At 39.7% G+C, this 27,903-nt stretch overlaps 1 protein-coding gene across 3 annotated transcripts; it reads right to left on the bottom strand.

Moving 5' to 3' along the window:
- Positions 1-7,461: 7,461 nt before the first annotated feature.
- CCDC28A (coiled-coil domain containing 28A) lies at positions 7,462-14,866 on the bottom strand. 3 transcript variants are annotated; one of them, XM_053939798.1, is made up of 6 exons: positions 14,759-14,866; positions 13,725-13,913; positions 10,871-11,034; positions 10,051-10,205; positions 9,391-9,413; positions 7,462-8,206 (listed from the first exon to the last, which is right to left on the bottom strand). In XM_053939798.1, exons 2-6 carry the CDS (start codon positions 13,880-13,882, stop codon positions 8,152-8,154), a joined length of 555 nt encoding a protein of 184 aa, XP_053795773.1. In that variant the 5' UTR covers positions 13,883-13,913; positions 14,759-14,866; the 3' UTR covers positions 7,462-8,151. The 3 variants fall into 3 exon arrangements, with proteins under 3 accessions (XP_053795773.1, XP_053795772.1, XP_053795775.1); XM_053939797.1 differs by lacking the exon at positions 14,759-14,866 and adding an exon at positions 14,453-14,737; XM_053939800.1 differs by lacking the exon at positions 14,759-14,866 and adding an exon at positions 14,354-14,442.
- Between the last annotated feature and the right edge of the window lie 13,037 nt (positions 14,867-27,903).

Here is a 27,903-nt window from a genome sequence, read left to right as displayed (position 1 = left end):
TTTTGTTGATTCATCTTTACCTGGGAATTGAAACTCATTCAAATAAGGGGAGGGTTTTATTACAGGTTTGCAGGTAATTTTTTGTAATTTTGTGGCATGTACAAGAAGTGATTGATCGTAATCTTTTGGCCATTTTCTTCCCTCGTTTTTAGCTGTTGATCAGAAGTGATTCTCTTGGTAATCTGTGGCTATACTCCTTTTGTATCCTCCTGTAAGCAAATTTAATACAAATGTAATTTCTAAAAAGTAAATGTTAGTATTGACTTGGGTCAAATATATTTATAGTTCTTTAGGCTTAATATCTGGTTTGATTTCCTCTAAAATTCCTTTAAAAATTAAAGATAAATCATCCTCTGTTAGCAGTCCTTAACATCACTGTCTCACTTCTGTGCATAAATGAAATTCTCTAAACATCTGCTTCCCTTCCAAAAGGAAAGGCCAAGTCAGATTTACCACTGGTTGTGCTGTTACGGTCAAAAATATGTATTTCTCTTTTTGGTTATCATAAACAGACTGGATAATTGCGGTGAATTTTTACTACTATGACTTTTTCAAATGTCATGGAAGTGTTGCAGATGGTTTATATATATAATCTAAAGCAAAATTCTCTGGTATGAAAGGATGTTAAAGTTGCATGAAAGATGGTAGTTTATATTTGCATGTAAAGGGAATAAGAAATGATAGCTAAATGGTCATAAAGGTGACATATAAATAATATTTAAAGTGCAAGGCTTTTACTTCAGGAAACTATATATGAATAGGGAAATGTGAAGAAAAACTTAGCAAAACAAATGACCCCCCCAAGTAAACTAAAACTTAAAAGTTGATAGACCAATCACTTCTATTATAACTGACAAGTAGCAGGAACAGAGTGGGAAAAAGTTGTTGCCTTTTTTAAAAAGTGGGAAAAGTGAGTCACTGCAGTTAAAGAATGTTGATCTTTTGAACCAACTGTATCTTGTCCATAGTTTATTTTAAAGTTTAAACTACATTTTTAAAATAGCACTATTTTCATATTAATATTTAAGTATTAAGCCTGTGTTTATAGCAACAGGATTCTTAAATCAGAATTTAACATTTTAAGCTTAAATGTAAAAAGCCTTTTACATTCAAATGTTACATGTACATATGAATTTCTCTAACATCCATATCTTCCTAATAGAATGACAAGTTAATGTCTCAAGTGAAGAACTTCAGCAATCTGAACCTTTTTGTGTCTTGCCAGCAAGTCTGTTTTTAAGAATTTTTGTGGATTACTTTTAATGCATCATTCTGTACATTTTAAACCAGTTTTTCATTATCAGAAGACCTTCTAACTGAAAAACTACTTAATGTCTTAAGAACATCACTGCCAATGATGTTCAGAAGTTACCTCATTTAGTAATGTAACCCAACTTTAATCCCTTATAAAAATATCTTCCTGTCTTCTCCATTTCTTTGATCTTGATCCAGCTACTTGATGCATTCTTTTGTATGAACTTAGATTGTAAGCTCTTCGGGGCAAGGAATTATGTACTGTACAAAAGAGGTGCTCTCTCTATTGCAAGTATAAATGTCGACTACTAAATAGTATGGAGTGTGATTCATGTACCCAGCTGGGATGGATGGACAGTAGCAGGCCTTTCTGAAACACCTGGGGAATGTTTTTCTCTGGACTTTGTCATTGGAAGAGTGTCTCTTCTCATTTGATTTGAATTTCTTTTGTGTCCCCTAATAATGTGCCTCTTTCTTCATTCCACCTCCTTTGAAGTTGCTTTTTTCTCCATTCATTGCCTATCTTTGGACTGCAGAGAAGATTTCCAAAATGCAAAGGTAAAAAGCTGAAAAGCCACTTTGTTTTGAGCAGTATTCTAAGTCTATCCAATGTAAGCGAGTATTTTCAGGTTTTTTGTACTTCAGATGCACCTCATTTTCCTTGCAATTGTGATGAACTAGATGATCTCATATTACTGAAAATGTCTTATGTGGGATAAACAAAGTTGAGGTTATAAAGACTTAAAACTAAAGAAAATAAATTTGCAGCATTGTTTCTTGTGTGACATGTCTCTGTCCCTTATGGATGGGGTGTGCTGTGTTTCTCTACATTTAGGGCAGAGTTGAGAATTACTCTTCTGGTTTCAGCTGTGCAGTTTGTCTCTAAATGTCACTTTATGGGTGGCCTAGCCTTAATCACTTTTTCCTAAAACGGTAAAAAATAGCGAATCATTGTCTCCTGACTCCAGCTCATTCTAGTTTGTTTCTAGTGGAATGTAGTTTCATGAAATTGTAATGTGTTCCAAAAGCACATTACTTCTAAGTGAGTAATAACAATGCAGTGCTTAATCTGTGGGGAAGATGAAAAAGTAACTTGTTTATTTTTAATATATTTGCATGCTTATCCAGCATGCTTGTCTTGCCATATATATTGATGTATCAATCTTTTATCATACAGTGGTGTAGAGGAAAACACATGAAAACCAAGGACTTCATTATCTAATAACAAAAAAACATTAAATGCTGTGTTCTCTTAATAGTCTTAACAACGAACTAGGGATTGTACAGGAAAGATGTTAATAATGTTTTAATGTTTAAAATGAGACAATATGGGGTTGTCCTGATAGTACACAAGCAAAATATAAACTTCACAGGAGTCTTTGAATTAATTGCTTTTGTTTGGGGACATGGAGCGGGGAAGTTGAATACTATGTAATTTCCTTTCAGTAATATTTCTTTAAATTGGCAAAATGGGTTTTAAAGGTGCAGCTTCTGCTTTAAAGGTAGATTGTACATTATTTGTACCGAAAGCATATATTGATTGTACACTAGTTGTACCTAGTTGTGCACTATTAGTGTGTTTCAAAGTGATTTCACAGTACCTTTTTCCAGCCTACTGATATATAGGTATTCAATGTCTTGCATTTAAATTACTGTCCCAAGCAATATTTTTGCCCAAAACAGCATTAGTTATAATACTAAAAAAAATGGTATTGTGACTCTATGAAATATGAAGTTTGTGATTTCACAGCTTAAATGCAAAGCTTTAAGAAGACTCTTAGTACTGTTATCACACTTCACCAGCATACTGGGCTACAGAAAGCTAGATGAATTCTATTTCATCTCTGGTAGAATATATTCTTGACACTTTCAGTCTTACAGATAGTGATTCATTTAATCTGGAAGCAGCTAAAATTACTTGTTTTGATTGGTCTTGTTTATGAGAGGCCTATGAAATTACCAAAACATCATAAATAGTTAAAGCAATTTAAGCTGACTTTCAGTGGTATATTGATGGAAACCCAAATTTTGGCAATACTGCTGTTGAACCATGTGTGGCTGTATTGCTTCCCAGTCTGTGGAGGAGCTCATGGAGATAGGAGATACATCATACTCTGCAGTGCATGTCCACTCTTTTGTGTATCCCTTAGAGATGCAGTGGTGCCTCTTGCTTTCTGTCACTTAACCTCAGAGGTCTGACTGCTTTTCCTTCTTTGGCTCAAGTAAGGCTGCATTTAAACTGACAGAAGAGGGCATGGTCCATGGAGTGGAACACATTCATTGTAAGAAACTGCACTCTGCATTAGGACTGTCTTCTACAAGAAACCTGTGGGTTTTAGTGTCCAACCAAAAGGCAAGTAAGGAACACTAGCATTTGAAAGACTGGTTGTGTATTGAGAAAATAAATTGATTTCATATTGAAAATCAATTATTTTCCTGACAGTGGGAGGAGCAGGAAGTGGAATAAGCATCACAACAGCTGCTGTCGACACTCACCTAAGGGCTTCTAAAGGCCTAGCATCCCTGACTGGCTGTGTCAGACTTAGCAAGAAATTTATGTATAGTAAGGAGTTTCAGCAATATATGATTTCTCTGCAGAAGGCAAAGGAAGTACATTGGGAATCCCTGTATTAACTTAGGTATGTGTTTCATTAAAATGCTGTGAAATTCAGCACTCTGCTAAGTGGTTTTGTGCCTTATTCTGCATAGCTTGATCTAATAGAAGGCTTGAGTTAATCAAGGTATGGAAATAGAGAGTGAAGAATACAGAGTCGAATACATCAAGATGAAAGGAATTTTGTAGGAAGTTGTAATTCATTGTATTCTATCAGAAAATGCAGAAGTGCCATGCCTTGAGCATGTTACTTGTTTTTTGTTACATATCCTGCCTTTGGAAGAAGAGTGGTTCAGCTGATAAAAAGCCTTTCTTCTAGAGCTTCAGTCCATTGGCTTTCACTGCCCTTGTGAAGGAACTTGGTCACCTTGCCTTCTCATCCAAAGGAACCAAGAGCTCATAGACCAATCAGGAGGTCCTTTTGCTGTAAAAGGGTACCTAAAAACCACATATTCCCTGGTTTACTTTGCATTTAGCCTTTTGGGATAAAGTAGCAATAAAGCAAGAATGTTCTGTAGAAAAACAGTAATTATTCAATTATTCACAGTAATTATTTTTTTCAGAATTAAGAGGCTGGTAATTTTGACAGATTCTATGGTTTTCACAATATTGCCTCCATAGTGACTTTGCTAACCAAAAAACGTGCTAAAATTGATAATGTCTCAGAACTTTTAATGTCAAAAGTACCAATTTTGTCAGTGTTTTTCATCCTTTTTTCCTCTAGCATTTTAGAACATTGATTTTTTTTTTTAGGTTTTAAAATTTCCTTTTTGCAAATACCTCTTCATGTAGATTTTCTTTTCTCTTGTGGAAAAGAATATTACATATTGATTTAAGGGGGGGGGGGGGTCACATTTCATCTGTCACAGCTCAAAATTGTCCTGATCTGAATCCAAAGTGAGTACTGTCTAAAACTGAAAGTAGATGTAATTTGGATTGTAAGGTAGAATTTTGGGTTTAAAATTTTTATGAAGATGGCATAGTTTTTTGTTGTAACATACATCTGTTTTCCTTCACATATGCATTGCAATTTTTAGAGTTCTGTATATTTTCTTGTACTAGCACTTGCTTAACTGTTGGACTGTATCTGTTCGAGTACTTTGGCTTGATGCTGCAATATTGCATTGATCAGGGTGACCAGATAATTTGCAAACTACTCATTCACTCTGGTCCCAGCCTCTCAGTTTGTTGGGAATTGTTCTTGGTCATTTCATGTTCTGGTTTTCACTGGTTTAATATGATATCTAACATCAACTACTAAAAATTTTTTTTTTTTTTTTTTTTTTTTTTACTTAGGAGAGAGAGATGTACAGCTCTTGTGGATGTGTGCCACAAGTCTCTTTGTAAAGCTTTATTTCAGCAAAGTTCTGTGCTGACTCAGAGTGTCTGGTCTCATTGCAGAATCAATCTTTCCCAAAGGAGTATTCCTTAATTTCTTTGACATGTTTCCTCCTTGGTATTTTCCTGTTTGCTTCTGTTACCAGATGAGTCCCTGGGATTGCAGGTATGCGCCAGTGGGACCAGCACAGCTGAGAGCAGCAGAGGACCTTTACCACCACCTGTCCCTCTGACCTCTGCATCTCATCCCACATCTTGGCAGCAACAAGCCTGGGACTGTCCCAGTCCCCCTCCACATCTATTGTAAAGCTCTGCCAGTGAGCCCTGCTACTTCCTGAGCAAAGACTCTCCTCCCTCACTGAGAAGGATAAATCCCATCAGGGGATGCAGCAGGCCTGGTGCTGCATAGCCAACTGCATTGTCAAAAACCCCAGAATTCTGGCAGTGACACCAACCATGAAGCCGTGCACTAATAGACTCAGCCCATCCGTTTCTTCCAGTGTTGTTGCCTTCAACTGGTAGAGGATAATGTAACTTGTGCCCCAGATTCCCCATAGTGATGCAGTCAAGAGCACCTTCTTCCAAACAACAAACCCATTTATCAGTGTGAGTTTTTAAACCACAGCACTGGCCTAAATTCACACTGGTAAATATATTAAACACTTAATACACTTTAATCTCCATAAACAACTCTTCAGGAAACAACGTAACAGAAAATGAGCTCATTTTCTGCAGCCGCTTACATACTTTTCTAATTACAAAATACTTTCCACAAATATGTTACAGTAGATTTTTTTCTTTTCTTGCAGGAGCACAGAAATGTGATTAGCTCATTACTACATAAAAGAGTTCAGTATCTCAAAAGTCTTGCTACAAAATTTTCTTGTATGAATCCAGAAGTTAATAATTAACAGACTGTGTCAAAGACACAAAGTTGTATCCAGGAGGAGGTATGGGAAAAAGAATTTCTTAGTTTCTCAATTATTTGCAATTAATGCATTCTTTGTGACTTGTAATTGCCCATGGGCTTAAAGTGATTGAAGGGGCTAATTCTTGTATAATTCTAAACAGCTGCTTGAGAAAGGTATTAGTTTATGTCTGTATCTCAAATTATACCCTCTGTCCTTGCATAAATTGCTACAGAAAGATCAAGACATTGAACACGTTTGTAAGTGACTTTAAATGTGTTTGAAATAGTAAGCCTAAGACATTTTATGTCAGAGCCCAAAAATGGAAAAGAGCTGCCTCTAATATGGAATATCTAAACTCTGAGATTTAAGGTGTGGTTTGGGACAAGTATGTGTTACAATGCTGCGATACACTGCACTTGCTGGCAAGAGGCTGCCAGTGAGCACAGAGCTCTTCTCCTGCATCCAAGTGAACTGCAAGAATACAATTTTGTTTGTATAACTGCACCTCTACTAGTGACTTTTGCCACACGTGGTATGAGGCACGAGGCTAAAAGATGCTACTTTTTTGCTTGTTGTTCAGAAGTCTGCCCAGAAACAAGGGCATAGTGCTGCTTTAAGGTGCTGTGCAGAAATGGTAATTACCCAATTACTGGTCAGAGGTGTGTGTGTGTGGAGAACAAACATCAACCTTGACTTCACTCTGTGAGAAGCTTCTTGTATTCTAGTTCCTAAGCTGACTCTAGATTTCACAATATCACAGGTACATACCCAGCTGCAGGCAGGGACTCCCAGGTACGCTTACCAGCACGCAAACTCCTAGAGAATCTTGGCAACAAAGGAGATAAATTGCATAAAGAACAAGAACAACCTGAGGGGGCAACCACTGGGATCCCTACTGGTTTGTAAGTCCTGGAGAGGTATGTGATAGGTGAGGCAGGGAATTTGAGGATCAATCTGTGGTGGTTAAAGGATCCTTCTGTCCCCAGTGTGCTGCACAGTCCAAAACTATGTGTTGTGGCTGAAGGAGCCTCTTCTCCAAAGATGCTGAACAAAATCTTCTATTCCCTGGCCACAGGCCCACTCTGAGCTGATTAAAGCTTTCTGCTCAGGTACGATAAAGATTCCATTCCTTGTTCAGTAAGTGTAATCTGAATGAATTACCTAAAAACTGAATATAAAATAAATCTAGAACCAAAGGCATGGTTTGATGGACCAAGATAGAAATTTTGGATCTAAAACCAGCCTGATTTTACACTAATAGAGATTTTTTTTTCCTCTGGCTGTGCACAGAAGGATCATACCAATTAATAGTAGCCTATTTACAACAGCAGAGTAACTACAAAATTGATTATCCTGGATTTATTGAACAGTAACTATTTACCCAATTTTGGAATTTCACAATACTTAATTTATGTAGACTGCTAGCATGCATGCTGATTTTAATTTGGTGAGATTTTATAATTATTCATAGTAATGGAAAAACGTAAACTTTGCAAACATTTGGACAATGCTAAAGCTCATCTTCCTGCACAGCCAAACCAATAGCAGCTTCTGCAAATGAAACATCATATATTTAAAACTTTTCACTTTATTAACAATAAATTAATCTGTGGCATCACCAATCAACAAAACACTAAAGAGACAGTGAGCAGATTGTCTGTGTAATGATCAGAAAGGCAACATTATCACTACCTTCATAAAAACTGGAGAAATGCCAATGAGCTTATATACATGTACCACTTGTAGCCATATGGGCACTAAGCAGAAGAAATATATTTCCAAGCTTCTCCAATTTTTCTGTTAAGTAAGGCAATAATAAAAATCACAGCATCACAATTAACTACAACTCTAGGTACTGAGCCCTGACATAATGCAGTGCTCAGAGGAATGTGCAAAATAAACACCTAGATTTGCACTTTGATTCTTTGTTGTGTAAAATTAAAAAACAACACAAAGTCACAACTCTTCTTGATTCCATTGTCCAGAAAAACAAAAGCAAAGCTGGAGAATCCAGACTGACAAAGATGTTCTCTCTCAACCTGTAGTACCATTTGGAATATCTTGAGCATCGGCTAAATGTAGTTTTTGGCTGAAGCAAATCGTTAAGGAATAACACTTTCACATACAGATAAGGCATAAACAAGACAGCAGTGTTATGAAACTCTGCTTACATTGGGGTATGCACCAGTCCAGTCAAACTCTGTTCTGGTGAGTCCCAGGCTAGTTCCCCACCAGTAGATTAATATTTCTCAATGAGACTTGAGCATTACATACCTGCAGCACTACTAGCCTGTGGATCAAGGGCAATAGCAGATTATTTTTATCACTATTACATATTATTATCACATTCCACTTATCCTCTTAATGAAGTTTTCCTTAAACAGCTTTCCACAGATATGCAGGGAATGTAGATACCAGTGCAGGATTTGAAGCTCCAAAAACTAGAGCCTCACTTACTCAATGCATACAAAGTGTGTAACAACAGAAATAACCAGATTTGCGAATAAACTGAGTGCTGCACTCCTCCACTGCCATCCTGGCTTATCAAAAGCACAGTGTGAAAGACAAGCTGAGACATGCAGCTTTTTCTTCTCTGTGGGCTAAGAGCACACGTTTGTTCAGTTACCTAAGCTCTGCTGAAGTATCTGACCCTAGAAATAAAAAATCAGGTCAGTTCACTCTTCACATTCAAGCAGGGATAAATGACCACACATGTTTCTAGAAAAAAAACTCAAAAGGTAACAGAATTCACTTAACAGTGGGACAGATGCCTCTGAATATTGTTGAAGGAATATTACTATGGATGCTTGTTCCAGAATGTCTCAATAACATGCATGCAGAAAGACCCTGCTGCTGATGGGCTTTGTCACTGACAACACATTGTGGTACACAAGTGGTACATGGTAGCTAAATAAATCACCTGATAAAAAAAACCAACCTGTAATTAGATGTGTTAAGATACATTCACTTATGTATTGGAAGAACCTAAAAATCGATGCTGTATTACAGTATTAATTTAAAAGCACAGCATCACAATTAACTACAACTCAAGGTACTCAGCCCTGACATAATGCAGTGCTCAGAGGAATGTGCAAAAGAAACACCTGGATTTGCACTTTGATTCTTTGTTGTGTAAAACTAAAAAACAAACAACACAAAGGCATTATTGAAGCAATTTGACTCTTGTAAAGACATCAGTTACTAGGGAAACACACTGCAATTTGACTACGTTAGTAATTATAATGCAAAATAAACATTTTAGGAAAAGGATACATAGATGAATTTAGTTCTTCTAGCTGCAATATAAATGCAGAAATTATGAGAAATGGCACTTTTGTTAGTCAAAGAAATGCAACAATTATGCTGGTATACATACATTATGCTGAAATAAATACATTAAAACAATGAAGAAAATAACTAATAGTTTGGGCTGAAATGTATGATTTATTACAAAAATCAAATCAAACCTACACTGAATTAATTCTACACAATGAGCTAAGTTCCAAATTAAGTTTAAATTTGCTGATCTCAAGAAATTTAAAGAAATTTTAACAGTTCTGTTTTTTATGGAAATACACTAGACAAAGTGTGGAATATACAGATCTATCCTTGTTATGTGTCACCTTCCCCAGCTGTAGGAGAATGGACTGGAGGGAAAATGGTCATAGTTCCCTAGGCTGTCCATGGGCTGTCCCTAAGCAGGCTGATGTGCTCAGGCAGCTTGCAGCCAGCCCCAAAGCAACCAGCAGCTGTTACAAATGAAAACAACTCCTGTGTTTTCTCAAAACCAAGAGGAGGGCAGGGCACATCTTGGTTCATTTGAAGAGCTACATTCTCCTCAAAAGAGAGAGCTCTGCACACAGGAGCGGCATTTTCCTGAACCAAGCTTTGCTGTGGGCTAAGTTCCATGATTTCTGCCTTCCCAGTACTTACATCTGACAGCAGTCTATCCAGGTTGGAATCACTGGCTAGTTTTCTTTTATCTTCAGGGAGTTCTTCCATCTCCCCATAGAGCTCCAGATTGAGGCGAGCAAGTTTCTCCTGCATACTCCGCACGTGCTCCATCTGCTCTATGGAACATTCATTTCCTAAAAGACAAGCAAAAACTTTATATAAAGATGCCCAAAAGAGAAAATAAAGGTGTGAAGATGCAGCTTTTCACATCAGAGAAGAGAGATGCAGCTTTTTACATCAGAGAATTTTATCATCAGTTTTACAAGTACATTTGCTTTCTCAATGATTTCTCACTGTTTCACTATTGTAGTTTCTGTCATCCCATTTGTTGTTGTGTTGTGCTGAATTTACAGTGACTATCCAATGTTCTCAGAGTTTTTTAGACTGCATGTGGTTTTTCTATACTCTTGAATTTTTCTCTGATTCAGAAAGGCCTTGGTTTTTAACTTAAAATTTAAAATACAGTCAAAAAAACCTTTCCAATTCTGATTTCTCTAAGGGTTGCTTTCTTGGAACCGATGGTTGATATAATACAAACTTCTCAGGTTCTTTTGTAAAATCAGTGTGGAATTTGACACATTGACCTAACACTAAACTTGCAAAAGTACTTACAACACAGACAACCTTACAATGGGACTTTAATTTTAAAATGCAGTAAGATGTATTAATTATGTTGATTTCAGGTGGCAGAGTCCAACTGACAGCTGCCAGTCTGTCCATGCAGCACACTTGTTTGCAAATGTTACCACTCTACAGCTATAAAAAACAACTATTTTACACACACAATTCACACACTTACCAAATGCCTGAAGTTTGCCAGAGTGGAAGTCATTCAAGAGACTCAGAAGTCCCCTTTCCATTTCCTGGACATCTGATACATCTGTGAGAAAAGAATGCTGGATTGGTGCTGCCTGTGCCCCTTTTGCTTCACCTCCTGGAGGTTTGGCTTTCTCTTTGATTACGCTAAAAAAAAAAAATAATTGAAAAAAACAAATACTACTTCCTGCTTTCAATTTCACTGTAAATTTGAAATGTAAGGAAGTGTACATCTGAGCTTTGAAAATTAAATGGGAAATACATAGTGCATATTTCAGTCCCTGCTTTTAAAATAAACACTGGACCACCAGCTTGTCTTACAAATAAAGAACATCACTATCTCAACATTTTAATACTGCAAAATGAAAGGTTCCAACAATCTGCTTTCCTGCTCAGAGTAGGAACCATCAATGGACTACACATCTGTGATGGCCATCTTAGTAAAATAAAGTGGGCCAACATTACCCAGCAGTGACACGTAGGGCATTAGCATAGAAAAGACCTCTAAGATCATCAAATCCAACCATTAACCCAGCACAGCCATATTCACCACTAACCCACATCCTCAAGCGCCACACTCACGATATTTTAACATTTCCAGGGATGGTGATTCCACCACTTCCCCAGGCAGACACTATCTACATAAAATCACCCCAAAAGCATCTGCATGCCAGAGAGAAACCCCCTCAAAAATCATACTCTCCTCTTGTCACAAACATCTATAGACTCCAACCCATGTGGAAAGCAGCTGGTTATAAGCTTTGGAAGGTGACCTTGCCTCCACATAAATTTTCTTAGAGCTCTTTCTTTCAACCCACAAATAACATCCCAATTTTGTAAATCTCACCATCAAAACCACTCTCCCACTACTCTAATGTACCAAATGAAACTAGTCCATGCCCAAACATCAAATTGCTAAAAATACTCTACAGCCCTTCCTGCAAGAAAACCATCAACATTCCTGGATCTCCATACACTTTTCTCTAGACGTAGCATTTATTCAGAGCACCACGTGCCCATAGAAACTACATGGATGAAAATAAATAAGCATTTTAAATCCCCTTGAACACACAACAATATGGAAAGTAAACACACAGCTACCAGTGAGAAGCGGCATGTTCCATCTGTGACCAAGAGACAGATAGACAGCCTGCATCCTAATACAGTTTAGGTAGGAGGCTGTCCTGCAGCCTTATGATGAATCTGTTCAGAACCTGATCCAGTGAAAAAATCTGAGCCTAAAAATTTTAACATAGAATACTATGGGATATTAAAAACAAAAAAAATCACAGACTTAAAAAAGAGACTTAATTTAATTAGTGAAGATAAGGGGGTTTAAAGCATAGTAAGCCCTACCCTCCTCATGCTCTGCCTTTCTTATGGGAAATAAAAATTCTTTGTCCAGCACAAGAGCTTCTGTAGTCTATAAAACATCATACAGATTATATGCTATAGTCTGCTATGCTGTAGTCCAACAATCAGCAGTCCAACAATCACCATATCCAGTTCAACTCAGAACATCTCAGTTTAGGTTCTGGTTCAATTTCAGACTTAATGGTTTGTACAATAGACAGGTCATCCATTTTTTCTACCCAATTCTAATGTTCAATAAAATATATTATTGGTCTTGTAAAACTTACTTAATTGGATTCTTGCAGATGAAGTGAAAAATAATTAAATACTCTTACTCCATTATCACAACAGCACTTCATCCTCACATTACTTTGTCAATTACCTCTCCTGCTTGGAATGTTCAAATAATTGTCTGTATCAGCTCTGCTTGGTAAGTTTAACAATTGTGCCAGAATGGCCAGAACTTACAGCAAAAAGGACATTTTCTTCTCTAGACAATCTTGTGGACTGCAAGAAATTAATTTCTAGTAAATCCCAGGAGAATGCTGAGACTTGAGTAGACTGTTCAGTCAACTGCAGAAGCCACCAATTTATAGCACATTAGTATTTACTAATATTTCCCTCTGAGTATTAACACAGTTTTCCTGAAAAATAATGTATAGATTTTACACTGCAAAAATTCATTATTTATCAGGCCAATACTGCATCCTTCAAACAGACTCTCTGTGCTGATGCTGACAGTTCTATATTTAATCTTCAGCTAAAACTCAGAGGTCAGTAAATTCCGCTGCCTCTCTCCAGCTAACATTTCACTTTAAAATTCTTCTTCATTTATTTATCTGCTGTGTCTTCCACAACCAAGAAACACATTTTCTAACATGCAGGTAAATTAATGTTCTCAAACTGAAACCAATGTATCATCAACAAAACACAAACTATTCTGATGTGGTACTTTCTGAAGAACTGAATGTCTCTCTTTACTCAAGATGCTGCCCCAACTGAGAGGTCCCCAGTCACAAAACACCTGGAAATTCCAGTTCTAGCTCATCCTGTTTATGTCCTTCATCTCCTGCCATACTTGTCAGTTCCAACCTTGCAGTCATGTAGTATTTTATTTGTTGCTCACAGCTCTACATCTGGAGCTCTGCTATCTCCCATGATGCCCAAATCTGATCACCCAACTCGTGTCTTCCACCACTCCCATCAGGCTATATTCAGCTAAATTGTTGTTGGTATGAGTCTACATCATTGTGTAACATTTCATTAAGCTTACAAGAAAAGCGTAAAACACCTTCCTTTGCTGTAAAATAACCATTATATTGCATTAAACACAAATCATGTTGTTAAAAAAGACACATCATCAAAACTTTCCACAAGTCTGAAATTCTTCTGTCACAGTCAGTCTAAACAGCCTTTAGACTGTCTTAACATTGCCAAGTTCCTGGCTCTCACTTCCTCCAAGTCTGCAAATGCCCCGAGCTTACCGTTTTAACTTTGGTTTTTGTACAGCAGGCTGTGGGGCAGGGTTGGAAAAGGCTGTACTTTTACTGACTGGCACTGAGCTTTTCTTGGAGTTAGCAACCTGAGCAGAGTGACTGGAAGATGATTTGGGGCTCCTCCTCTTGATCTTCCTTTCTTCCATTTCCTCCAGTTTACTGCATCTAGACTAATGTCTTCATAGGGAAGAAAAGAAAGTGAGAAAAAATCAGTTAAAACTGGCATTCACAATAAAAGCAAGTGGAAAGACAGCTCGTGGAAATGAAACTCGTAGTTCCTTCAGAGATGAGCAATCACTCATTTCTGAGAACAAGAGAATCCAGTTTTTAAGAGAAGCTGCCTGGCCTGCTTGATCAGCGGAAAGGGCAGGACTTAAAACGTCCATCAGCCAACAAGTATCTCCAAATGATCTCAAGTATTGTGTCCCGGCTAGGAAACACCACGACTGCTCGGGCCCACGGCAGGCAAAACACCGACAATGCTGTGGCACGGGGATGCTGCGACCCATCCGTGCCACAGAACCTCCTCTGCTGTGGGAAGACTCAGCCGATGCCGAGCAGTTGTTGCTGTGACGCAGCTGTCGTTACCGCTGTCTCACACTTGTTATTACTCTTACGGCTCTTGGTGTTACACGCTTGCTGTATTGTTATTACTCCTGCAGCTACCGACGGGCCCTGCCCAGCTGTAGCTGCCCAGCTCCTCACACACAGCCCACCTGCGTGCGGTTACCGGGCACTCCCTCGCCACCTCCTCGCCGGGGAAACGCCTCTGACACCCGTTACACCCCGGAAGCGGCCGAAGGCTCCCCGGGCACGGCGACGTCACCCCCGGGCGCCATCGCGGACCCGCCGCTACCTCCCGGGATGAGGAGACGGCTGCGCGCAGCCCGGGCAGGCGCAGCCGCTACCCCGCTTCATTACCGCGGAGGCTCGGGACGCGGGCAGTGGCCCCGGAGCAGCGGGAAGAGCACGGAGCCTCCCTGCCCGACCGCAGCCCCAGACCCGCGGGCCCCGCCCCCTACCTGAGGGGGCCCCGCCCCCGCAGCGCGCGCGGACCCCCGCGGAAGCGGCCGGCTCGTCCCCGCGTGCGGATCACGTGACGGCGGGGCGGCCCGGCGGCACCCCGAGGTGCATTGTGGGAGTCCCGCCCCAAGGCACCGCCTCCCCCGCGGGCGGACTACAGCTCCCAGAACGCCTCGCGGGGCGGGGCCGTGTGCCGGCGCTCTGCGGCCCTCACGGCCGAGGGTTTCTCCCGACATATCTGATCCAAGTCCAGTAGTGTTAAAACGCGCGGGGAAAACCGCCGCGCTGCCGACCTGGTCCTTTTCCCACCTTACACCCTGCTCACTCCATCTCCTGCCTGTAATTACACTCCACCCACAATCCGCTCTATACGGAACAGGCCTCAGCTGCTTTTGCTTTTTAGAGCTTCACTGAGCACTGGGCACCTCTAATTAAAGTTTTACGCCGTATGGAAAATCACAGAGTCATTAGGGTTGGAAAGCACTTCTGGAGATCATCCAGTCCCACGCCCGTGCCGAGGCAGGGTCCCCTAGAGCAGGTGACACAGGAACGCGTCCAGGTGGGCTTTGAGCGTCTCCAGAGAGAGACTCCGCGACCTCCCTGGGCAGCCTGTTCAGTGCTCTGCCCTCCTCGGTGTCAGGGGGCTCTGCCTCGTGTTGAAACTTCTCATTTGACCTCATGGAGCCCTCATCAGGGGCCTGACTCCTTTGTAGCCTTTGTTACCTGTGTTTATTAGCAAAATTTACAGCCAGTTGAACGGCATGCTTATATAGGTGGCAGCTGAGCCCGCCGGGACGTGATCCTCAGATGTTGCAAGGCATCGCTCCCTCCAGATAGGGTCAGCAAAGGAATTCTCCCCAAGAGGACATGCTGGAAGAACTCAGTATATTCACATGGAGCTATATGGGCTAGGAATGCTGCCGGTGGAACAGCAAGTTCCAGACGACAAGAGGACATACTATTAAGCTGAGCCAGGGCAAGATTAGGTCGGACATTAGGAAGAATTTCTTCATAGAAAGGGTGACTAGACATTGGAATGGGCTGCCCTGGAAGGCGGTGGAGTCACCGTCCCTGGGGGTTGTTAAGGGGAGACTGGACGGGGCACTGAGGGCCACAGCCTAGTTGATAAGGCGGTGCTCGGTCACAGGTTCAACTCGATGATCTCAAAGGTGTTTCACAACCTAATTGTTTCCGTGCTCCCGCAGCCCTGGAGGGTGAAGGCTGGGAGGAGACTGGAGCGGTCGGCAGAGCGGCCATCAGTCCCCGGCGGCAGCGCGGGCCGTGCCGGGGCCCTCGGGGCGTGTCGGTGTCACACGCAGGGACGCGGGCGGGACGGCCCCGGCAGTGCCGGTCCCCGCCCGCAGGGGGCAGCGCCTCCCCGCGCTCCGCGGCTCCCGCCCGCCGCTCCTGTCCCGGCTCCCAGCTCTCCCCGCCGAGGCACCGCGGGTCGGGAACGGGCGTCATGGGCAAGGAGGACCCATCCTCGTCCCCGCCACAGATGTGCCCGGACCGGCTACCAGTGCCGGCTAAGCTAAGGAACCCGCTCAGCTGCCACGCTGAGTTGGATGCAGCTCTCAGTGTCATTTCCGGCCTGGATTTCAGTCCTGAGTCGTTGGCTTGCAGGATCTTAATTTTCAAGGCAGGCAGTATAATTAGCAGGGTGTGCCTACCTAGCCTGAGTAATTAATGAGTTCAGCCCCACCAAGTCTATTTTCTGGTGCTGTCGCTGTTACATTTCTGGTCATCACTTCTCACCTCAGTGCTCCCTGCCAGTTGTGACTTTGTGGACTTGAATGATCAGCACACCTTTCCTACCTATGGCTGGTAGCCTGCGCTGTTTACCCCCCATGTGACAGTAGTTTGTGGCCTAGAGAAATGAACTTATCAACTATCTCTACAACTTGTCAGCTTGAATTTCGTAAACCTGCAACGAGATCTTATTTTTGACTTGAGAAGCGTGTTGTTCATTACGGTATGTTTTGTGATGAAAACTCTCAGACATTATTCACACACCAGCTGTGAGGGGTGGTATAATCTGCATTACCCACAGTGAAAAAACATTGACCAGAAGCTTTACTGGTGTTTGCAAGTGTGCGTCTCAGTATGAAGCTACCTCATGACTTTACAGGTGTGCAGCACCTAGAATGCATGCCTACCTCTGTCTAAACTGTCCATGATACCAAGAGAATGTTTCTCCAGTCATACCCTGATACTGAACCTTTTTATGGACCTTGAATTAGACTATTAAATAGCAGGGATATTAAATAGCAGTGTCTCATTGAGACTTGGATGGGATGTTACAGCTGTGAGGCTCAGTGTCCACTTGGAGACCCAGAAGGGGAGATTGTCTGTCAAAAGGAGATTGCATTTGAAGTGATTCTCATGTGAATGACAGGGACCAAAAGTCCACTGAAGGTCAGCCTATAGTCAAAGTAATTCCTTGCAGCAGGACACAGTTTGGGTCTGAGGAGGTGGATCAGTTCTGATACATTATGACCAGTGTTGTTGAAAGAGGTGTGTGATGGACTAGTGATACACTGACAGCTTACTTGTGGGAATAAACAACCTGAGGGTGTTTACATGTAAGCGACTGAGAAGAAAGAAATTTATCTCTGTAATGCTGGAGATGCATTACACAAAAAGGCAGTAGTACAAGACTTAAGGGAAAGGTAGAGAAGCTGAAACAGTTGATCCTGTAATACAAAGGGCTTCTGATATCTAGTTTGGCATGCCTTACAGGGAAACGAGAGCTAGCAAAAGTCACACGGGCTGTGAGCCAGACACAAATTCTCAGTCACAGGGCTGCCCAAGTAGAATCCTCATTTGCACACATACATATATGTGTATGTATAAATATATAGGGGGCTACAAAAAGTGGACAAATTGAGACTTACAGGCAGATTTCTGCAGCCATTTGGGAAAATTGTAGAGATAAATACTGCTTCTCCATAGTAATGGAGAAATGTTGGGAATGTTTGTGTTCATTCAGCTCATTTCTCACATGCTATATGAGCAAGTAAATGTACCTGCCTTGCAGTTGGTATATAGAGGTGTGGTTTGTTTTCCCCCGTGTGATTAAAGGTGTTCTGTTTGATAGTTTGGGTGGAAGGTGTCTGGGTGTCCTTTGTTTCTACCAAAGCAGTTGAAACAGAATGACTGATGGTCTAGTTTTTAATAAAGGGGAAATGTTTCCATCACTAAGCGTTTTTAAAATAAAATTATTTTCATATTCAGGAAGCAGTTGGATTCCACAGTTAATGGAATGTTCTTCAGTTTAGTGTCTCAGTAGGAGGGAACAAATACTACAGAAAAGACAATAAATTTTAGCATGCAGGAAATATTTTGCTCCAAGTGGAGCAAAATACTGCACACTACACCACATTAGAATTATTATTAATGTGCCTCTGTTATTTTTATATCTGATTTAACAGAGTGTACAAGGGCAGATAATTGGAAAGCATCAGACTTTATGTTTTCATAAAGTAATTCTATAGTGAATAATTAATTTCTTTTAAAAGATAATAGTAAGTTAAGGGCAAAGAATTAAAGGTAGTATGGTCTTGGTTTGTTACTAGAAATCTTATTGCAGATAACACTGTTGCCTACAATCAAACAAAGTTTGAGGGAGAAAAAGGCATATTTTGGACTATCTCTATCTGAGATTTTTGCATAATTTTGTATTGTGACAATGATTCATGGTCCAGGAAAGGCTTTTTTCTTCCTTTAAAAGGCTTTTTTTTTCCAACAACTCCACCATGCATTACAGTGATAGCATTTGTATATATTTGTTGACTGAAATGCTCCAAGGGTAACAGTGTTTTAATGGCAACAATGTTATTGTTAAAGCAGCAAATTAAAAACTTAATTGAATATGATTTTATTTACATGCATATCTCCTTACAAACTAGGGGCCCACCTTTGAAGATCCTTTGAAGAAGAACTTCAAAGAAGTTAACTCTGTACTTTGTATTGAGATATGCATGCAAATAAAATCAGGTTCTTCTTTCTGAAAACCCTATTCAGTTAACATGAGATGGCAAGTTGGTTCTAAAGGCTTCCAAGACAGTGATGAAAGCTCTGGGTCCTTTAGCTTCTATAATTAATTTCAGATGTATTTCACAGGCTGGCACCTTGTACTCATGGAATTCTGACATTGCTGTAGCATCACCTTCTGGAAAAGAGCATGGTCTGGGACATATCTGTTCATAGGAAGGAAAGCACTTATTGCTGGTTTGTGAGGAGCAGCATAACAAGGTGTATATGTGTCTATCAGCCAGATAAACATGCAGAACAAAGCAGCAAAGTTGAAATTATACATATAACTAATTACCACTAGATTAATATGGATGTAGAATTGCATGGGTTAGACACTTGTATTCTTTACAGATTGGTGACAGATATGTTCTAAAGAAATATGACTGAAAATGTGTCAACATGTATACTTACATTGGATCTCTCTCTCTCCACACTATCATTATGCTAAGTGAAGGAATATGATTATATATAAGTATTTAGATTTATGTATTATTACTGATCAGTTTCCACATCTCTAGCATGAATAATCCATTGAAATCAGTGCTGTTACACAGGAACAAGCAGTTTAAAAATTCCACCAGTGTTGTGTGCTTATGAAATGTTCTGATTGCAAAAAATCAATACTTGATTAGCTACCAAGACATAAAATATATGACCTGCTTAAGAACTGAACAAATCTTTTACCTGAATGTGGATGAAGAATAAATTATCTCCTTGGGCCAGCAGTGTGGTGATTCAGGCAGCCAGGACATAGTGATGAGTGAGAAAGGAGGGAGAACAGAACGGAATTGCTGAATCCCTTGGAAAGCAGCAGTCACCCCAAGAACTAGGCCTCTAAAGCCCAAGTGTCCCTGGACAGCCCCACCTGTCCCCCACCCCACTGTCTGGAAGTCCAGGAGCCCCACTTCAGCTCAGCCCAGGGACTTCAATTGCTGCCTAAGCTAAGCATCTCCAACTCTCTCTTCAGCTCTTGGATGGACACCTGGAAAATTAATTTTAAAGAATGTTATTAATATATCCACTAGTAAGTCTGGATTTCACATTCACAGTATCATGGAAGTAGTAGTGCTTGGAAAGCACTTCTGGCGGTCATAGCAACATGAGCTAACTCAGTTTGTAAGAGACATCATGAAGTTCAAGTCAAGGCAGGTCAACTGTGTGCATAGACCAGGTTCCCAGTTTTTTTCCAGCCTCTCTTGAAAAACTTCCAGGATGAAATCTGCATCAATGTTCTCTAGCACAGCCTCCTCCTCAGAGCAGAGCTACTACCACATCAGGCCAGATATGTCTTTGTCTGACCAGGCCTTGAAACCTTCAAGAATGGAGACTCTACAACCCTGCAGACAATTTGTTCCAGTAGTGCATTATTCTCCTGGTGATGAAGATTTTCCTTATACAATTTTTAGCTGTTTAAAACCATGTTAATATTTTGTATGTGTTCAGTAGATATAGAAGCTATTGTACAGTTACATTTACCTTCCTCTAAATATTTAAATATTTGTAACATGCATTAAGAACCCCAATGAAAAAGCACTTTTAAACTGTACTTTAGTTGTTTTAGCACTCCAAATACTCCAGCTGGAAAAGGAAGAAGTCTGTCATTGGCTCTGCCAGCACAACCAGTATTTCAGGTACAGTCCCAAACCTAATAAAGTTTTTCAGACTCTGTCAGGGATGTAAAACTAAGATTATCCGTAAATGCAATGGTGGTTCCCTAGTGCTTAATGTGTTCTCCTTTAGAATTGTTTCAAAATTGTTTCAAAATGGTTTCCATGGTTTTAGATGCTGTCATGTTGTAAAAAGAGTAGGGTTTTCTGAAGGCTAAGGATGATAGCTGATTTCCATCTCACACCACTGTCTTGCTTGGACAATGCTTGTTTTTTACATGTTAAAATACATTATAATCAAATAATTCAATTTCACTTGTTTTATCATAAAAACCCCTTTCTCACAGGACTCAACCGATTGATAGACATGAGAAAAGGCTGGGATAATATGGCACCACTTCTGCATGCATGTTCAGTAGTTAACAACAATGAATTTCATATGAACTTTTAAAATAAATTAAAATAAACCTTCAGCAAATTCTTCCCTCTTGAGCAGCCTGCTGAATTATTTTTGCAGGTACTCACTGGGCTACTCACTGTAAATATAACAATGTTTACAATCACTCTAAGTTTATCATCATGGTGTTTACAGATTTCTATGAAAATCAGCTAAAATGAACCCTTGTTGTGGTTTGACGTGGAAGTGAATTTTTTCAGGAAGGTGGTAGTTAAACTAATTAGTGGTCAGGTTTGGATATTGGCATTTGGACTGACCACTGAAGGTATGGACACGCTTCTGAGAACACAGGGGATTAAAAGCCAGAACTTTCAGGGGAACTGTCTCTTTTTGGTTCCGGTTGTCGGAGAGTGCCGACTCTCCCCTGCCCAGCCACAGGCTGGGTGGGGGAGGGGGAGCCATGCGGCCTGGTTGAGGTAGGCTGAGGAGGCTGAAGGATTAGAACTGAGCCAGCTCCTGTGGATGGAAGGGTGGAGAGAAACGGAAATGCTTTTGTTCCCTCTCTAGAGGGAAAGAAACAGAGAGTGTGACGGTACTTAAAATTTGCTGGCAGAGGAGAAGAGGGGGGAGATGCTCAGCGTGGTAGTTGGAGTTAGTTTTAGGCAGAGATTTCAGCTGTTCGGGGAGTCTGAACTTTTAACTCTATCTTGGGAAATGAAGGCTTTGCAAAATATTACTCTTTCTCGATTTATAGTGGAAGAGAGACAGTCCAGGACCTGAGATGTTAGAAGAAGAAATTTTTAAGTGGGAGGAGATGATGGAGTAGCTTTTGGCTGGACTTTTCTTGTTAGCCATAGACTGAACTAAATTTTCCTGTAATAGAGACTGTATTTTTAGGGGAATGCAATAGTGAACTAAAGAGACCTGCTTCAGCAACTACTAGTACTAGAATGGCAAGAACAGAGAAAAGCTGAGGAGGGAATGGTGATGCCCTCTGTCTTTAGGACGAAGATGATCTCTGTTCTTAGACCTTCGGCCCCAGGGGGAAAGAAATGGGGGGGGGGACTGTAGTCCCAAGATGAGAAGCTGAACTATTGTCTCTTTGGATCCGTGGCAAAGCATCCTTAAAGGAGACCTATAGGCAGTCTGTTCATGCATAGTAGTGAGAGCACTGTGACATGAAAAAGAGAGTGTCACACTGGCAGATTTTCTCCAGGCGGTTGCCATGTGTGACATGGAAACACAGGAGGTAGCAACTGTGTTTCCTGTGGGGTCTATGGTGCAAGAGAGACTCCTCTCTCCCTTAATAGACTGAGTATTGATTATCTGAAGGGTGGCAACTTGATCAAGAATCCCGGGTGATGTCTCACTGTAGTTGTTTTGGAAATTAAGTGGGAGGAAGAGTGTTTTGGAAGGTCTTCATCCTGGGTTTAGTGTGTGTGTCTTTTACAGTAGTAGTAGTTTAATAAAGTTTTTTTCTTTTGTTATTAAGCTTGGGCCTGCTCTGCTCTGTTCCTGATAACATCTCACAGCATTTATGTTGGGAAGGTGCATTTTCATGGGGGCACTGGCATAGCACCAGTGTCAAACCATAACAACCCTTGTAAACCAAAATGGGGAGTAAATTCTATAAACAAGACCAGATCAGAAAACATGTGACAAAAGGTTCTTCTTCTCTACAGCTGGGGATGTATTAGTGCAAAGTATGGTTTCTGATGTATATTATAGAAGTAATATGTAGAAAGGATTGTTGGATTTTATTTAAGGTAAGATTGGTAACACCTGTTCTCGGCAGGCACCTGCTCCTTTCCACTTTTAAATATTGAATAATGTTTATGATTAATTTACTACAACAAGACAGAACATGCAGCTCATATCACAAAGAACCAATGGGCATTATTTGTTTTCTGTAGCCTGTTTTTTAAGCTGTTCAGTAATTTATCACAAGCGGATCATAATGGAGTAAGACCTTGCAGGAAATAAAACCCAATAGTCTTATTAAGGCCACAATTTAAATAAAATACTTGTTTGGTTGTTTTAATAGTTTGGCCAAGTGCCTACAAAAATGGGTTTATTTTCTTTGCTGGTGTTTACACTTCATGTCAGTAAGAAGAAACTACTATTCATATTGTCTCCATGAGATGCCACTGAACAATATTACTAGCACAGAGTAACCCAGGCATGCCAGAGAAGGTTGAGTAAATAAAGTTTAACTTTTCAAAGCAATTTCAGCCTCATCTCCACTATGTACAAACACAGGCTTGAGGACATAATCACCTGTACACACCTCTGAATGTCATGGGCAAGAATCCCAATGGTGTGACACTGTACAAACTCAGGGAGCAAATAAACAAAATTCCTATCACACAAACCTTAAACCAGATGGATATAACACAAAAGAGGAAAAAAGGAAATGTAGATTCCTATAGATAATCTATATTTACATGATCCACCATGTCAAAGGTTCTGCTGGCATCAGGGCAATGATGAATTCATAGTTTTCAGGAAAGAATTTGTAGGCGATTTTTTTGGATGGATCATTTGGCTTGAAAGAAAACTGGTCAAAGTTACAATTTTATTTTTAAGCCAAACAATACAAAACTATCTCAAATATGTGATTTTTTTTTCCTTGATTTTTTTTTCCTAATGGTAAACTCCATATCCAAAATGATAAGTCTCATTTGGAAACTTCAACTCAGGAAAATCCAGTAATTTTTCCAAGTGAGATCCATGAAGATTATGCCTTCAAGAACTGTGAAGGCAAGCAGCTAGGTTTCCTTTACTGAATATGCTAAGAGTATGAAATATAGCTCTCACAGTTATAGAAATAAACTTATATTCTAGAAATATAACTCAGATTATTATCTTAATATTGAAGTAGAATTGTGAGTTATTTGCAGTCTGCAAATTTTCCTGGTCAGATTTGTAGTTGGCCTCAAGTCATTTCTCTGTGTTGTTTAGAAAATTGAATTCCCTTCTCCCTCTATAGCTTGGTGGCTTAGCACAAATAAACTGCTTTGATGTTTTAAGACCCTCGAGTGACTTTTTTTCCAAGCTAGAAGATAAGTTGCTGAGAAGTTCCACTGACTAAACGTCTGTTCTCTGAAAACAGACATTGGAAAGCATATTTGTAATTTCAGACTCTCTTTTGTTAGACATATACAAATGCAGAGCTAAAAACAAACACAAATCCATTCCCTAAAGAGAATAAGTGAACACAGAAATATCTTTACATAAAACTGTTTCCAAGCAATACAGACACTAACCAGTATTCTAAAGTTTTATTTTTAATATGATTTTACTCCAGTAACTCTAATTAGCAAAGGAAAAATTAAGCATCTGAAGCATTTTCCTTTGCATTGGAAATGCTAAAGAGGAAGAGCAACTAGAGTTCTCAGCTCCAAACAGGACAATTGTGACAGTGGGCACCATATTGATGTAGGATAAAGTGGGCCTTTGGAGAAATATGTTTAAGGCTTAAATATGAGCTTTTAAATAAACCAGTGATGGAATACAGTGGGCATGTGAGCAGCACTGTTTCACTGAAGGCAATTGTTTATAGACTAATAGCTAATTATACTATGGTACAGTAGGTATTTGTAAGAAGAATTATGTTTTAACGTTTCCTCAAATTATTGGTAATAGAATAATGGATTTAAATTATACCTCCTTTTAAAGGGATATTAACCTCATTTTAAAGGGATATTCCCCCCAACTATTTGGAAAGCATGGTAAAGAGTTATAGAATTCAGTGGAAAAGGACTGACTATATGGCTTCAATGGATTGTGGATCACAACGATTGTGTTAGTATTTGAAACTGCAGTTGCAGCTGTCATTAAATGCAAAGCACAGAAAAACTGACATGGCAAAGAGACAAATTGGAATCACTGTAATACTGTTTCTTTGATTTTGTTTGGGTTTTATTTCTTTTTTTCTGTGTATGTACAACCGGGGATTAAATATTTAAACTTCTGGAAAGAGACCACAAGGGTGAGTCCTGGGAGGAAACTAGATGCAATCAACTTTTCTTTTCTAAAGAAGCTATTCCCAAAATATGCTGAAATTCTTTACACTTTCTTCCACCTCATTTCTAAGAAAAACAAAACAGAACTTCTTTAGCTGGATTTCACTGTATTTAAAAGTTGATTCCTATGCTATTAAGCAAAGCATGATGTATTTTTTTCTTGAACTAAAGATTTATTTTGCTAGAAATTATTAAAACTGGGCATGTTCATAGTCCTCTAAGGAGTGTGTACTCTGCCAAATCTGAAAACACTTGGAGGACAAAGAAGGTCTATCTTTCATACTGTGCTACATTTTTTTTACTGATTTATGAACAAGACACTGATGCTTAGCTTGTACAGTTTGTTGGGTCCATGCAGTGAAATAAACACAGCTGCATTTATTACAGCGATTGCATAATCACATATTTGGTACTCCCAAACTTCTGGGAATATTCAAAGAGCAGTGTGTGCTAAAAATCCTAATTTTCTTTACCCTCTCTGTTACTCTCAATTTATTTTATATTTAATGTAAGGCTTTAGTTTGTATAAGTTAGATATTTTAGTAGTAATGATTCTGCAACAACAGAATCAGTAATTTAGATCAGAACAACAGTAATTTAGATAATTTGCAACAGTTGTTAAAAGTGGTACTACCATTGCATAGGTCACAGAAAATACAAAGGTGCCACTTGTCACAGGTATTGCTTTGAGTGATCCTCAGCTCAGCTACTCCATGTAGCATAGACTTTACGACTCAGTGTAATTTCTAAATAGTCATAATGCCATCCATCTTTCAAAAGATTCTTTTGGAATATGAATATATTTTATTCTACTTTATTAGCAATATGCCAGTCATTGAGACTGACTTTATATATGAACAAAACCACCGAGCTTTGCAGCACAAACACATTGTATTTCATCACAAACATCACCGGGTAGATGAAATTGTGCAAAGGAAAATAAACAAGGCATCCAGAGACCTTTAATGATCTACCACAGTGACAAAGTCTTCCCAAATTAATTTCTAGTAAGGAAAAAAATATAATTCTGGCATGATGTAAATATCCTGAACATGGATAGTATGCTAAATATATTTAGGAAATATTTTGTCCCTTTTTTTAATCAGAAAATGGAGAGGGGAACTTAGACAGTGGTGGAGTCACAGATTTTTGTGCACACACACACTATAATTTCACCAGTGACTGTTTCATCCACGGTGGAGGTCCCAGGGACAAATCATGCTCACTCCCAAGGAAGAGAATGGGGAAATCTGTGCTGGTTTATAGAGGGTTTATCATGCTCTGCGTTTTTTCAGTGACCAAACTCTGCATTTTTTTTATGAGGCAGAAGCTCAAAACTCATTCATGACTGACTGGCATACCATCCATTTGTGCTCATAACTGAAATGAAACAGGGTGGCATCTTTTAAAAAAAAATATTATATGTATAGTTTAAAGAAGTACTTTGCTGTAGTTGTAATCCCTGTGGGTAGGAAGCTAATACCTAAGGAGAAATTCAGTTCTGCTTTGGTGACCAGCACAGTCTGCATGTTTGGGATGCAATTAAGAGGCTTTTGTCCGTTGAAAGTATTGTTTACCCTGAGTCCTGAGGCATTCATTTGAGAAGATAATCAGCTCTGTTAAAAGAATACAATTTCATCTTGTTTGATGGAATGTTTTTTTTAATTGTTTTAGAATTTGATACAATGTTTAGTTAGTGCATCAAAACGTAAACTTTGTGTAATTGCTTCAAAGGAGACCAAATGTAATACAATTAGAGTAGACATAAATGTGGTCGGTGTCCTAGATAAATAAAAATTATATACAGAACTTACACAAGCTTTCGACATGATCTGTTTTCATTAAAGCTAAGAAGAGCAGCAAATTACTTTGGTCAGCATTTATGAAATTTCTATATGTTTATTCTGATTTTCAGTTGATAATTTTTGCAGCCTTTGTTTTTCCATATGAAGGTTTTCTTGCACAAATAATGACATCCGTATTCCTATTGTACAGTCACTGGCTGTTTGCATAACTGTAGCTATGTAACTCAGTAATAATGAATAGTTATACATGACTTAGATTAAATATAAGGAAGAATTTTTTCATGGTAGGGGTGCTGGGGCACTGGAGCAGGTAGTCCGGAGAAGCTGTGGATGCCCCATCCTTTGAAGTGGTGAAGGTCAGGGTGGGTGGGGCCTTGAGAGACCTGGTCTAGTGGAAAGTGTTTCCACTTTATCAATTAAAAAAAAAAAAACAAAAATCAGAAGTTTTTCTGCTATGAAATAAGTGGAAGCGCAGAATGCCCTTTGTTAGGAGACACAGAAATGCCTCAACCAAATGAAGAAAATTAGTATGGCAACTCTGAGAGCACTATTATTGACCCATTGAAATAATTTCTCAGCAACTTGGTTTCTCTTTGGGACGATATAGGTCGGGATTGTTTCAATTTTCCAAGAAGTGGAGTCTTAAAGGCAGGTTGTCTCTGAATTCCACACAACCACGGTGACTGGCATTCTTTTTTTTGCACTCTGCTCAATTGAACACCAGGACCAAAAACCTCTGATGATCACTTGAGTTCTGAAGGGGCTGTTATGCTATAGTTGTGTTTTCCTAGGCTCTGTGATCTCTTGCATGTGTTTCTATTCACAGTCTCAATTGCCTCCACTGTTCAGTTCCCCTGAGGATGATCCAATAGACTACTGTCTTGAAGTGCAAAGAATACATTTTCCTGCAATTTTTTTCACAGCATGTTAGCTGCCTCTTTTCATGCAGCATAGTGGCAGCTTTTCTACCCTGATGACTTCAGATGCTTGCAGAGCAAGCTTCAGATCATGCATCTGTGAGCAGGAATGGAAGGAAGGAAGCAGAGGTGGGAGGGCTCCTCTTTTAGAGGCAAAGAGCTGTTACACGTTGTTGGTGTGCAGTTGAATCATATCCTTAGGCCATCACAACTACCGCTTCCTCCACAGTGTCATTCCCACTGCAGTTAGCTTTGATTGTTCCATTGCACCACTAGTAGCATGGCTTTTATTCCAAAGACAACTCTGTATAGATTGAAGAATGAGAAAGGGTTTGAGAGGTTATAGGCAGGCTGAACT

Source organism: Vidua chalybeata, chromosome 3, assembly GCF_026979565.1.
Source record: "Vidua chalybeata isolate OUT-0048 chromosome 3, bVidCha1 merged haplotype, whole genome shotgun sequence".
NCBI lineage: Eukaryota > Metazoa > Chordata > Aves > Passeriformes > Viduidae > Vidua > Vidua chalybeata.
The sequence above is the reverse complement of the archived record's forward strand: the minus strand, read 5'-3'. Positions and strand labels throughout refer to the sequence as shown.

Excerpts from the sequence above, each read along its gene's own strand:
- CCDC28A (XM_053939798.1), bottom strand. The coding sequence starts at position 13,882 with ATGGAAGAAAGGAAGATCAAGAGGAGGAGCCCCAAATCATCTTCCAGT. Across the intron at positions 11,035-13,724 it reads CAAAAACCAAAGTTAAAACG|CGTAATCAAAGAGAAAGCCA; the intron begins GTAAGCTCGGGG and ends TTTTTTTTTTAG. Across the intron at positions 9,414-10,050 it reads TGGATAGACTGCTGTCAGAT|CTAGAAGAACTAAATTCATC; the intron begins GTAAGTACTGGG and ends TTTATATTGCAG.